The 13,644-nt window shown below is 39.5% G+C and overlaps 2 protein-coding genes and 1 pseudogene across 7 annotated transcripts; 1 reads left to right on the top strand and 2 right to left on the bottom strand.

The window, feature by feature from the left end:
- Window positions 1-1,269: 1,269 nt before the first annotated feature.
- LOC103446540 (inositol 1,3,4-trisphosphate 5/6-kinase 4-like) lies at window positions 1,270-6,068 on the bottom strand (annotated as a pseudogene).
- A 72-nt stretch (window positions 6,069-6,140) lies between these two features.
- Window positions 6,141-10,179, bottom strand: LOC103446507 (probable uridine nucleosidase 2). 6 transcript variants are annotated; one of them, XM_008385645.4, is made up of 9 exons: window positions 9,917-10,179; window positions 9,470-9,585; window positions 9,316-9,375; window positions 8,548-8,733; window positions 8,362-8,466; window positions 8,175-8,271; window positions 7,622-7,729; window positions 7,397-7,532; window positions 6,141-6,643 (listed from the first exon to the last, which is right to left on the bottom strand). In XM_008385645.4, exons 1-9 carry the CDS (start codon window positions 10,173-10,175, stop codon window positions 6,535-6,537), a joined length of 1,176 nt encoding a protein of 391 aa, XP_008383867.3. In that variant the 5' UTR covers window positions 10,176-10,179; the 3' UTR covers window positions 6,141-6,534. The 6 variants fall into 6 exon arrangements, with proteins under 6 accessions (XP_008383867.3, XP_008383880.3, XP_028953927.1 ...); XM_008385658.4 differs by having other exon boundaries at window positions 6,141-6,505; window positions 9,917-10,176; XM_029098094.2 differs by having other exon boundaries at window positions 9,923-10,164.
- A 250-nt stretch (window positions 10,180-10,429) lies between these two features.
- Window positions 10,430-12,010, top strand: LOC103446497 (uncharacterized). The gene has a single exon (XM_017322449.2). The coding sequence runs from the start codon at window positions 10,430-10,432 to the stop codon at window positions 12,008-12,010; it is 1,581 nt and encodes a 526-aa protein (XP_017177938.2).
- The last annotated feature ends 1,634 nt before the right edge of the window (window positions 12,011-13,644 follow it).

The following is a 13,644-nucleotide window of genomic DNA, read 5'->3' as shown; positions in this document are numbered from 1 at the left end:
CATGTGAAAGAATATCACGGACTCACAGTGGCACATGGTTTCATTATGAAAACACTATTATTTGATGTCCATGGTCTGAAATTGCAAAAAGTTATTGTAAAATCAGTCAGGTGAGTCAGATGAGATGACCCAACCACACACACACACACAGACATGCCACCACACACGCACACAACACACACATACTCACCTCACACGCATACATTCTTTCTCTCGAACCTTCTCTCTTCTGAGTCTTCTCTGAGCTCCCTTCTCCCCCTTCTCCATTCTCCCACACACACAGATCTCCCACACACACGCACAGAGACCCACATCGCCTCTGTTTCTCCCTCGTCGGCGCCGTCTCTCTCCTTTCTCTATGCACCGAGGGTCCGAGACCCACATACACACATGCACACCCATCATCATCATCAGCAACCTTGTCTTTCTCCCTCTCCTTCTCGTCTCTGCACCGAGGGTCCGAGACCCACATACACACACGCACACCCATCATCATCATCAACAACCTCGTCTTTCTCCCTCTCCCTCTCCTTATATGTGAAATTTAAGTTCAAAATCATGTTTTTGCAAGGTTTTTGGGATGAAATCGGCTCGGGAATAGGCACACCCATCTCCGGCGAGGCCGTGGGTGTCGACGAAGTTTCCGAACACCTCCGACCGTTTCACGGCAAACGGAATATATAAAAACGTTCGTGTCGTCTTCTATTTCATTTTCATACCTAGATCGGAGTCTAGGGTCTTGTTTTACAGTCGGCCGGAGCTGTAGAAGCTCTGGCGTTCTTCTCTGAGTGCCCAGTTCCAAATCTATCGCGATAATTTTGGAAATATCGCGATATTATCACGAAAACCATTTGGATAGTTATAAAAATATTGGTACCCTTAAAAACCGATATATATATCACCGATATTATTGGCATTTTGTTCCTTGCTTCTGGCCAACCTTCGGTTGGAGATGACCTTACCATACTCATCACTCACTCTCTCTCTCTCTCTCTCTCTCTCTCTCTCTCTCTCTCTCAATTGGTCAACCTACTTGTGTGTCAAGTGTATACTGTTCACCAACATAATTAACATGAGATTATTGGTTCGAGACACTACATTAATTATTTATTTATATGTAAGTTTATTTTATTTTTTAATATAACATGAGATTATTAGCCCGAGACACTACATTAACTATCTATTCTATCCAAGTCTCGCTTTCTTTTTAAGAAAAACACTGCTTAACCTCATTGTTGTTACACTGAATTGAACTGCTATTGCACCCGATTGTTACTAAACCAACCAATAGATAGATTGAAGTCTTTCAACAGTTGGATTCTATCCAACTTCTTACGTTACTAACCTATTTTCAATTGCCAAATTGATCATATAATCCCATCGTTTAATACATTTGTTAAGCGACGTTGAAAATCTTACCCCTACTGTTCATACTGAAAATAGCGATATGCTCTCACCAACATCTTTGGAGATGATCTTAAAACGACCAAAGAAAGAAGAAAGGAGAAAATTACACAAGTTATCTCCACCTTCAACTCTTGCTTCTGTCAATCTCTTGTCATGATCAAACTTCGTCTTCATTAACAAACTTGTTGCAGGGCGAGGCAGAGTCAATACACTAGCTGCTGCTTATTTCCTCCTTTTTAATTCAAATTTCTTATTAATCGCAACCCTAAACGCAGGGATAGCAACTTCGTTGGAAACTTCTTTGAATGATGGGAGGTAATTTACATCAACAATGACATGGTCACCGGTGCCTTCCTCAATCTGTACCCACATGACACAGAAAATTCGTCAAAGGTGGGACACAATATATCCCAGCCACACATCAACATAGTATTTCAGCTCTACTCACAACAACATCGAAGCTGAAGATGGTCAGTCCAAGCTTTCTCATAAGCCAATTAGCTGCACTAGTAACCAACTCAAGATCAGTGCAGTTATTAGTGGCCTTTGAGCTATTACCATCTCCAAAATTCAGGTTCCCTTTGGCAGTGGATAAGGATTTTAAGCTGTGAAGGATGATCACCACGTCATGGTTCATCCATTACATGGATCAACAAACTACAGCCAAAAGGAGAGGTAGAGGAGTAGAAGGGGAAGCAAACGTGCTACCTGTCAAAGACTAACGGTTTGAGCTCATTACTCCCAGATAATTTCTTCAAGCCATCTGCATTTGGAGTAGAGCTCTTAACCACATGATAAACTTTCTCGCCCAAGACATAAAATTTGTAGAGTGTTGATGAATGATCCACATATTCCTGCAATTCCAAACATTTTCAAAGAAAAACCCTGTAAGCTAGCAAGCATGCGCATGTGTGACCCACCTTACCTTTACTTTAGCACCTATTTTTTGAATTGAAAAACATTGCATTAGGTTGGAGTAAATTAACTCATATATCAAACATATCAGGTTAAGAGGCTATACCAACTTCATCGAATGAAAATTAAATCTTTCTCACCTGTATAATTGCTGGAAGAAAGAACAGTCATACCCTTGAAATCTTCAACTCTAAAAACTATTGCCTGTAATGTAAGGGTTGAATTTCTAATTTAAACAATAAGACAGAGATGGTGAATTTGGATGAAGAAGAATAGCAACTTGATAAACATGTATGCTTCCCAAATCTCATTTCATTATTACTGGCTCAGCAATCAATTCAATTCATTTAGCAAATATATATAAAGATCTTTCAGAGATGGTGCTAAATGCAATCCAATATGACGCGGAAACAAGAAAATACTATTTGCAGCTTTGTGACTATAATCCCTTTCTTTTACTAATAAATAAAGCATTACCATGCTGGGAGCACCAGCCACACCACAAGCAACTTGAGGTTTTACTAAGAGCTAATTTAGCTTTGGAGAGCCTTTTAACCAAATCAGACTGGTTAAAATCATCAACCTGCGCACATATAAATAATAATAAATTAATAATTATAAAATAAAACCATTCTTTTTGTTATATGCACAAAATGCTCAATCATGTCCTTAAGATAGCCAGTGACTTAGTAGACTACGCTTACAGGATATATCCATGACTATTTCTGCCAAAAATTGCTAAAATGTTTACCGAGAAAATATCTGCAACTTAAATAATCAAACAGATTCCTTTTAGTTTGCGAAACCATTGTGAGAAAGCAAAAAACACATATGCACACACCCTAGAAAATTAGGCCCCCTAATTGTGCAGCAACCTGCGGCTTTGAGATCCTCCAACCCAAGTAGAATCTGTTGAATTTCAAACGATCTTACTACAGGATAAATAGACCTAAGTGGGTCAATCACACAGAGGTCCATGTGATGTTACAAATATCTGTGTAACAAAAAAAGATATTTAAAACAACCCACATGGATACTACTATGTTATATAGTGCTCTTTTGCACAATCCAATACCGGGACACGCTTTGGTGCATGGTATCAAAATGATTATTTGAATACAAAGTACAAGAAATAAATACTGTATGAACATGATGAAGGTCTAAAACTAACATTAGGAGGGAGGGATATATTTACGGAAGGCTGAAGCGTATAAACTACAAACTTATGCATTTACTGATGTCATGTCACAAAAGTAGGCATGAGTATAAACGCCACAAAGTGGAAATTCATCTCAAATTCCATGCTTAAATGATTTAATTTCCAATAGGAGAAAAAGTTATAAATGTCACGGTCTTAACGCACTTCACATGAGCTATTATATGGAAATACCAGAAACTGTATTCTTATTTCTTCTGGTAGGGAGCCAACTACTCCCTATGGAGGAAAAATTAGACCGATAAACTTCAGAAGTTACCTTTGCAATTCCTGCATCCCCTGCTGTAAGTTATGCTGTTAGAAGATAGTACAGAGTTATCCAAATTAATGGATATAATTTCATCGGTTGCTTTATGGAGAACTACATCAACTTCTTGCAACTGAGGTGCTAGAGGGAGATCAAATGTGAGGGGAACGAACATCAGCCTGCCTTGAGTAGGATACATAGGGAATGCACCCCTCTGAAAAAATCAAGATGACTTGTAAGCTCAAACTTCAATCATGTATATGTCTGATTTAGCAAATGAGATCAAACAGAGAGATTTTCTCAACACAAAATTACTAGACATTTTCAAATAAATAATTACAGCCATTTAATCTATCATGGTACTTTTACAAGTGCAAAAGGCCAAGCGAACAGTCAAAGTGAAAAGTATAGTCAAAGCCTTTCAGAAGTGTACAATTCATATTTGCACGATGCCAAGTATCAATATTTCTTCTCTACCTTCAATTTGACAGAAAGCTCACCTTAGCAAAATCCTCTTCATGAGAAGGCTTCATAATATAACCAACTGTCACTGTTTCCAAATGCCTGTTTTCCATGTGAAGCACAAGATTTGAAGTTACAAGCAATATAGAAGAAAATATGTCCCTTTTTTTCCAATGCATAGGCCATTAAGCTAAGCTGGAGAGGAAAAGCCGAATACATAAAAACAAATAGTCAAAGGCAGTAGGAATAGCAGGATATGGACAGCAGCGTTACTCTGAAAAACCTTTCTATTTATTTGGAAAATAGTCAAAGGCAACTCGTGTAGTTTGTTGACGTACACCATGCTTGAACTCTCACACGTGGATGCGGTGCTGCCTTCAACATCTGAAATCAAAATAATTTGCATTTCAGCCAACAACAAGACACGATTGACGGTCAAAAAAAATGTTAGGGAAAGCATGAAAGTGTGATACTCACTTAGAAGGGTGATCAGCCAACGCATTTGCTTAGTTTAGAAAACTTGTCTTGCTTGTTGTTGGGAACTAGATACAAAACACGGGCTCGAGTATTAGGCCTAGCATAACCCCGCGTATAGCTTCGTCTATAGAGGATGAGGATGCATCTAAGAGGAAGCAATGGATGGAGTAGTGTGCCGCCATTTCTTTGAGAATATTAACCTATATATGACAAGAGACAAGATTGAAGGTATAATTTTTTTCTTTTCTTTCCTTGTTTAATTAAGATGGAAGAAGAAGAAGAAGGGTGTAAGTGTAAGTAACAAAAAAGGACGTGGAGGAAAATGAGAAGCTTTACCATATGAGCTTCAAGACCTGCTCCATAAGAAATTCCTGCATGCAAAGATAAGCGAAACAAGAAAGAATAAAAAAGATTAATTAACAATAATTTCGTTATTTTGATCGGGGAAATTGTAAGGTAAAGGACAAATCAAAGAAAAAGAAGCGAGCGAGCGAGTAATCATGTGATGGGAAGAAATCGTGATTTGACATGACAGGCTGAATAAACAATTTTAGGCATTACATTGGGCAGAAGAACAAATGGACATGGAAAATTGAGAGCAGATGCACAAAACGGGAACAAAAATAGCGAAAGGGAAAGTAGTAGTAGACTAGTAGGAGGATGACCGACCGTAGGAGCGTTGGAATGGCGGAGCTTACGGAGTCGTCTCGTTGCAAGTAACAGTGGTATCACCAAAAAGTAGACACTCGTCCAATATCACTCATCCGACACCACCACCACACACGCTCGCCATCTCTCTATGTGTCTGAGACTCTAATGGTAACGGAAGGAAGAAACAACCATCAGCCACTGATGTGTATCGGGCAGGTCATGGAAGGCGAAGGCGAGGAGGAGAAAGGGAGATTCGACCCACCTTTGATTACATCTTCTTTACCGGGAGTCGAAACTGCACCTGCACCTGCACCTCGAGAGGCGAGAGCAAGCGACTTTTGTTTTTTTACAGGCTATTTTCGTGAAAAGAAACAAGGAGAAGGGTAGTTTCGTGAAACAATCAAAAATAGCAAAAAATCCACAAAACTGACACTTGTTAACACATTTTCATACCTGTATGAGATTCTCCTCTAGTAACCACTGGAGTGCATATATTCCCAAGCGTTTTATGTTTCTAAATAATATTATTGATTAAAAATACTAATTAGAAACTTTAAGATAAAATTACGAATATTTTTGTTAATTTATAAATGGAAGTTCTAGGCTCGTCAAGAAATTGCACGGAGTTCTCCATTCAAATCTTGAGCTTAAGAAATGTCAGTCTATCTGCAATTTCAACATGCTCTACGCCATTGTCTTTTGTTTTATAGTTCACACACTAATAAACTCAATATAGTTTGAGCATGTTTACTTATAAGGAATAGATTTCTAAGAAAGAATTATCATTTGTATTTATTTAATTGTTACCACACCATCATGACATGGTTGCAAACTGGATACAGTTCGGCCATGTTTATCACATATTCATTCTCATAACCCATACACTCATGACTCACTCTTGCCACCAAAGAAACAGCAGACTAGAAACAATTTTATTCTCAATAGTCGTACGAAGCACGTGATAAATTGTACATGATTGTGCAATGTATCCAAACAGGATGCCTTACACACCAAGCAAGGGCAACACAACCTAACAGCAGTGACGAACGTGAACCACCTGGAGCTGGACTGCTTTTCCCTTCCTGAAATTAATGAAATTGAAGCCAAGTCCTCGAGGCTGAAATCCACACCTGCTGCATGCATTGCATTTGATGAGCACTCATGATTCGATGAGCCGTTCCATAACCAATTTCACAACTGTGTGGGCATCAACCGTCACTGCTACCTTGACTGTGGGTTTATCACACCACTCTGTCACCTCGCCAAACCTATATATATATATATATATATATATATATATATATATATATATCAATTATAGTTAAGTGGAAAGATGTCAACAGAAGAAGACTGCATATAAAACCATGGTATACCTCCATGTCGAGATTAATAGAATATAACAATGTATCTTATACATGCATGTTTGAATTCAAAAAGTTCCTATTAAGTACGCATCTTCTGTTTAGGCCATCCTAAATAATCGATATACAATCCAATCCAGTTGAGTTAATAGAGACAATAGTCAGCTAAACTGTATGGAATCTCGGAATTGATAAATTAAGTTCTAAGCCTGATATTTCATCATGATCGTACCCAGTGCACAAGGCTCCCGCTTTACGCAGGGTCTCGGAGATAACAAATTTTTGGGCCGTGTGACGTGAGGGAAAAAAACCATATCCATTTACCTGTGCATCTGTATAAAGATAAAGCCATCCAAGCATATACTGAAACAACATTCTATCATATATCCAATCAAAGAGTATCATATAGCCGGAAAATTTATCATCGATTCATCATCACAGGACAATGCAAAAGGTCTTAAAATTGAGTTTGAGGAAATTGGTGGCCCCGGGCTCTAACGTGTGGTTCTTCTTTTGTCTACACTTAAAATAAAAGTGTTGATTTCTTCTATAAACCCCCATTAGCTGTTACGAGAATTTGGAAATTCAACTCTACTAGGAATCAGACAACGACTTTTCCGTTTTACATTTTATCTGGAATGATGAATAGAAGGTCTCTACCTTTTCTGTTTGTTGTACAGAATCGTGAGTCCTCTTGTGATGCCATTTGTCTGGACTCTAACAACACCCTCCGTGTAAGTGAAAAGTGAAGGATCAACAGCTGCAACAACTACTGCAGGGTCATGAAGGTAAACTCCTACACCATGAATAAATCAACCATCAGTATGTCCGTGATTAGGGAAGTTCCAATCCGTTAGGGTTTCATCGACACTTTAGTGACCTAACCTTTTGTGCTATACGCATCGTGATGGTAGGAGAAGTACACATCTAAAATTTTGCACAAGTATTGAGCAAACTTTCCATTTGACATTGCCAGCTTTTCTCGATCAGCGTCTTTCATATATCATAATGAAAGTAAAATAAACTGGATTACAATGATCTACGTAACAACACAATCATGCATGAATTTTTCCTACAGGCATTTCAATTATCAAGTGGCTATTTCCATCATACTGCTTTCATAAATACACCAATTTTATCAATAGAAATGATTAATTTGGCACAAACAACAAATTTCCGGCATGGGATTCCAAAAGTTGTATTTTACGATTTCCAGAAGAACTATAAAAGGAAGTGAGTTTTGTGGAATTAATGCATACAGGCTAATTGAACTCCTGATGGGGTTTAAAGGTTCTGTGAAAAAGTGTTGTCAAAGGTTACGCTAGAAACCACAAATCTAAGGTATACTTGTTAGAAGGCATTGCTTTGATACATATGTCAGTTGTTATGTAAAACATCATCATTAATAACAAGGAATACAAATTTCCAAATATAGTACCTGTCAAGACAACTTGATGGGTCACATTAATCCCCATAGCCAAAATATCTGCTCCACATGTAAATACCATATCTGCAGCATCTGGATCCCCAAATATCTGGTTTCCGAATGTGAAGCAAGTTGCATAAACTAAAGCTGAAGTCTTTGAACATTTGAATCTTAAATACATATAGTTCAAGAAACTTACATTGGCCTCTGCTGCTGGATTGACATTCCCATTGACTGCAAAAGCACCACCAAGAAGAATAATCTGCCCTATGTTCTTTGCAAATTCAGGGTCTAGTTGAGTAGCCTGCATTAAGGGATACTCTATTACAAACGATTAAGAATAATTTTAAAATCGAAAAACCGTGCAACGTATCAAGAATCAGACCAGTGCAATATTTGTAAGTGGGCCCAATGCTACCACAGTGACCTTTCCAGGGTAAAGGCTTGCTTGTTCAACCAGAAAAGCTGCTGCCGACTGCTCAATTGGCTTTCCTTTTGGTGGGGGGAAATTTTGGTTGCCAAGTCCATCCGCACCATGAACAAAATCAGCAATACGAAGTTTTGTACCTTTCTTTTCATGGAAAAAGATGAAATGATTGATGAGTTATGAATCTTAATCATGCATTAGCCTGTCAATATATGCAAGAACATAGTCATCAAAACTACATGAGCAAAAGATATAGTCGGCAACAAGAGGTTCCTACGAAACTACTTTAGCTGCTATCATGTATGCTAGGAGTCAGCCTCCTAGGTTTGCTAATTAAGGTTTTGTTCCTAAGTTATTTTGGAAATAAAGGTGAAAAACAGATACTGAAAGAAATGGATTCGAAATTTCTGAATTAATCTACAAACAGTGATGTCAGGTTATGCCTTCGTTATTTTTCACATTGTGCATGAGTGATGTCAAATAGCATCCATGAAAACCAACCACATGTTAGTAGTGTAGCACCATGAATATGACGACGATGACAACTAAACTCAGACTGGTTTCAACTTTATGACACAGGTGTAGTAAACAAACACAATACCAAGACAGTAGAAAAAGGAAAAACAACTCAAGGCAGAAAATAATACGGGGAAGACAAGAAAAAGTAGTCATGAAACTGATGAAACATACAAATAGACTAAATTGATTTTTAGGTTGAAAACATACCGTTATTGTGACGTGAGATCCTTCCGCCACTGGAATATCGGTTCTCCCTGCAACCTCCAACTAAACCCCAAATACAAAGTAAGCAACCAAGACAGTCAATGAAATGCCTAATGCAATGAGAGATAGAAAGAAAAAGCAGATGTTGTAAGATTACCAAATGCAAGGCATTTCTTGTGGCGAGAGTGGTATAAACATTTCCATAAATAGTAGTAAGTCCAATCACTTGCACTTCCGGGGATTGTAATGCCACAAAGATGGCCATGGCATCATCTGCATGCACAGACGCCATAAACACACAAATTCAGAATACTCATTGATTTTCTGAGTACCCCTCCCCCATATGATTTTGATTATATAAAGAAAAGTCGCATATCTATCAGATTTTTTGATCTACTTAATTCCTTTTGCTAAAAATAAAAAAAACACAGAAAAGAACAGAAATTGATGACAGCTCGCCATAAAGTTGGCAGGCATGGGTCCTTTAAGTAATTAATTACATGAGCTTGAATTTGTGGACAGCTTTTACAAATCAAATGATGATGGTACGTAGTAAATAGTAAAAGTAAACAAGATTCAGGATTGAAGAACGAAAACAACTGACCGATACCAGGGTCGGTGTCAATGATGATCTTCTTGGTTTCCTTCGCCGCCACATCTGCCATGCTGGAACTCAGAATCAATCCAGCAGTCAAAGGAAACCACTTTCTGGATTGGATTGGGTTGGAGTGATTGTACCAGAAAAAATTAAAAGATTCGAACTTGGGACGATTCAATTGGAATTCGACATTAATTCTTTCTTTCCATGTTTTTGCTCTGCACTGGCCTGAAAGCCTGATCTGTCTGTCTATTTTATACGTCATATGAATGATAAGCTGATCGCTGTCCGTGGGTCATACGCTAGGAAGCACCACTCGGCCCCACCCGCCAAGTGATGGCATTTCAGAAAATATGTCAGAAACTAATGGGCATGTTGGTCAAACGAAGATGACCTTTCCGTACCCTTACGGCTATACCCTCCCTCACACCCCCTCCCCCCCTTTCCCCGGGGATTAGATTTTCAAATCATTTGGTTTGGTTCCAGATCTGCTGAGTGACGGCCTCCGCACCACAGGCTATGAACGGATCGTTGTCGTCAAAGCTCACCAAGAAAGCCTCTCCGGCACCGCCACTGGCGACGGCGAACAAGAAGAAGAAGAAACTAAACGAGCAGAGCCCTCGAAATCCACTACGGGATCTCAATGCCATCACCGTTCGCAGTAGCAACAATGGCAGCGATGCTTCGTCTTCCATCTCCGTCGAAGCCCCGCGAGGTTGCCTCAGGTTCTTTCTCTCTCATTCTTCTTCCTCTAATTCCAAAACCCCTCTTTACACACCTAAAAATCTGTCCAAAGCCCCTAAATCAGCTCCTGCTGTGAGGCCTTCAAGACCATCAAAAGCCAAGGACAACCGGTCCAAATTCAATGCTTTGAAAAACCCAGAGAAACCCACCTCACGAAATGCAAGTAAATCTAAGAATAATTCTTCTTGCTTGTACCAGTGGCAGTCTGGAAACAAACCCACTTCTAGAAACGGACCAAAGCTGAAAACTTGTTCACTTGTAAAATCAAATGTAAGTTCCCTGAGTAAGTTAGAGTCTGGGTCTGAGGTAGAAAGTAGTATTGTCAGGGTGGTGGGCAATGCAGGTCAGCCCACTGAGCTCAAATCACGTGGTATTGATGGAGATTTTACACCTTTGAGTAAGATACCGACTGGGTTGGGTTTGGACTCCAAGGCTGATAACTCTGAGGATGTGCTGGAGAATTCTGACAAATCTAATAGTAAAACTCCACCTGTTCAGGCCTCCGTGTCTCCAGAGATACAATGTGGATCATCTGCGGTGTCAAGGAGCATACTTGCTCTTTATGCTGCTGGCCATGTTCTTTCAGGGATCACTGACAAGAGGAAGTGCAGAGCTAGAGGAATTCTCAGTGTAGGAGAAAATGATTCAGGCTTCAGTAAAGGGATGGCTTTAGGTAGCTTTGAGGATGACGATGATGACGAAAGTGGTCAATGTGAAGGCCATGTTGGCAATCTCGATGCTTCTGCGGTTCCTTTACCTACTGAAGCTTCAATGCATTGGCTTTTATCGCCGTGTGATGAAGGGGATGAGGATCACAAGGAGCATTCCGATAGTAGCTTACATAATTCTGCAGGGTCCGTTAATCTTTGTTCTCCATTTTCAACCTTAGGTCGTCATGGATTTTCTCCAAGTTTTCAACAAGTGTTGGAGCCCTTAAATGAGCATGTTGGTGTTATGTCTTCTCTGCATCGCATGCCTGGTTGTGAGGCTGTAAACTTCTTGGAAGAGGAAAGAAAACACCATTATGGTTATGACGATGATAATTCTCCGTTCTCTATGGTTTTACTGGACAGTGGCAATGTTATCTGTACTCCTCAATCAGACTCGAGTGTAGAAAATCATAGGAAACACTGCTTTGATCCTGAACTGAGTTCAGTGGCTGAAGCTATTCAGATGGTAAACTTGTCCCCAAACACGAACAGTCATGTATTAATTGAGGATCAGATTGATTCGAGTTTCCAGTTTGACTGTCTAACCACAGCCTGTGATTCAATCAGCCGATTCCATAAAGTTTTGGATGATCGCGCTTCCTGGCTCTCCAACTCTACACTAGAGAATTATCACAATCGGAGATGAGGATATCGTGGAGAGAAGGGTTAATGAGTCGTATATATGATATGGATGAAGATGATTGCTGCAGATGTTTATCTGATGAAGAGGAAGATATCAATGGGTGTGGCAAAGATCCATTAAACGAAGAAGCCAGTCAGAGTCCTGAAATCAATGTCCATGTAGGAGAAGATGAGAATGTAACTTATAAGTTTCGGATGGCAGAAGTTTTGGATGATGGAGGAGTTGGTGGGAAAGATGAAGGAGGCGGCATTCGTCCTAAGTCATCATCAAGAGTGTGTGCTACTGTCGAGTCCATAAGCACTGATGGAGGTGGGGGGCTGCTTGCTTCAGGGGATTCAGATTGGAGTCAGTGCTACAAGAATGAGTTGTTCCATGTATAACACAGATTATTACCTTTGATGTCTTCTCTTGTATGTTTCTAGTTGTAGTAGAGCAAGTGCGACAATTCTCAACCGGTCCAAAGTGGTGGTTTCGTTTCCTTTTTTTCCTGCAGGTGGAATGGAGAAACAGTTACTGCTTGAAGGATCAACAAGAGTGCATGCACTGTTGTATCCATAGTTGTTATAGTTTGAGTTATGTATGATGTCCGATTCAATTTAGTTGAGAAGTTTCAGATTCGGGTTCGGGCAAATGCCTTCGCCCATGAGCGGTAGGTCTCGGGTTCGAGACTTGGGAGCAGCCTCTCCATAAATGGGGGTAAGGCTAGCCGACATTCACCTCTCCCAGACCCTGCGTAAAGCGGGAGCCTTGTGCACTGGGTACGATCTTTTTTTTTAAAGTTAAAGAGGAAAGGAAACGAGAATGGTAAAAGTTGAGGAGTGATAAAACTTAAAAAGTAAAAGAAAGGTGGCTACTGTTCATCTGTTACCGTACTGACTGACTGGTCTTGGAGTCGTGAGCAGCGGAGACAAGTTGCTTGTTGATAAGGCAGGATAGAGTGGAGGTGTATGTCTTATACTTGTAGACTGAGTAGAGATGAGATGACAAGTCGTTCATTTCTTCGCCAAACAAATTACAAGGAAGGCGGAAGGCAATCGGCCGTATCCCAAATCGGGCCAAATGCCAAATGGGTGGGTGGGTGCAAGGAAAACGAAAGCCCATATATGCTTTGGCTTGACCAAGTAAACAGAATTAAACTGGAGATGCTGCTTATCCTGCTTCTTAACTAATTCTAATTGTTTAATTGTTCATTTAAATGTATGCATCTATATGATCAAAATAAAAAAAAATCTATGCATCTATCTATACGTATAATATTGAAAAGAGATGAGGACGATGATGAATGAATAAAGTGTTTTGTGCTTGTAAATATTTATATGATAATCTCGTTTCAAAGTTGGTTGTGCGTGTTGTATAAACAAAAAGAGAGACGATAACGAATGAATGAAAGAAGCGTTTTGTGTACGTGTTTGTATTTGTTTACTAAAAGAATTGAAGGAGATAACAAGGAAAGGATTAGTCTAGTGATGATGAATTGATGTACTTCGACGACGACCATTTCATGAGTCATTCCTTCGTATTCTATAACGTCCCTATCCTTCCTCTTAAGAGTCTTATTGGGACTTGGATGGGATTGGTTGGGATGAAAGGCCTTGACCCTTGAATGAGTTTGAGTGGAGAAATTTTTAGTTGTGACG

This window comes from Malus domestica, chromosome 02 (assembly GCF_042453785.1).
Source record: "Malus domestica chromosome 02, GDT2T_hap1".
NCBI classification, from domain to species: Eukaryota; Viridiplantae; Streptophyta; class Magnoliopsida; order Rosales; family Rosaceae; genus Malus; species Malus domestica.
The sequence above is the reverse complement of the archived record's forward strand: the minus strand, read 5'-3'. Positions and strand labels throughout refer to the sequence as shown.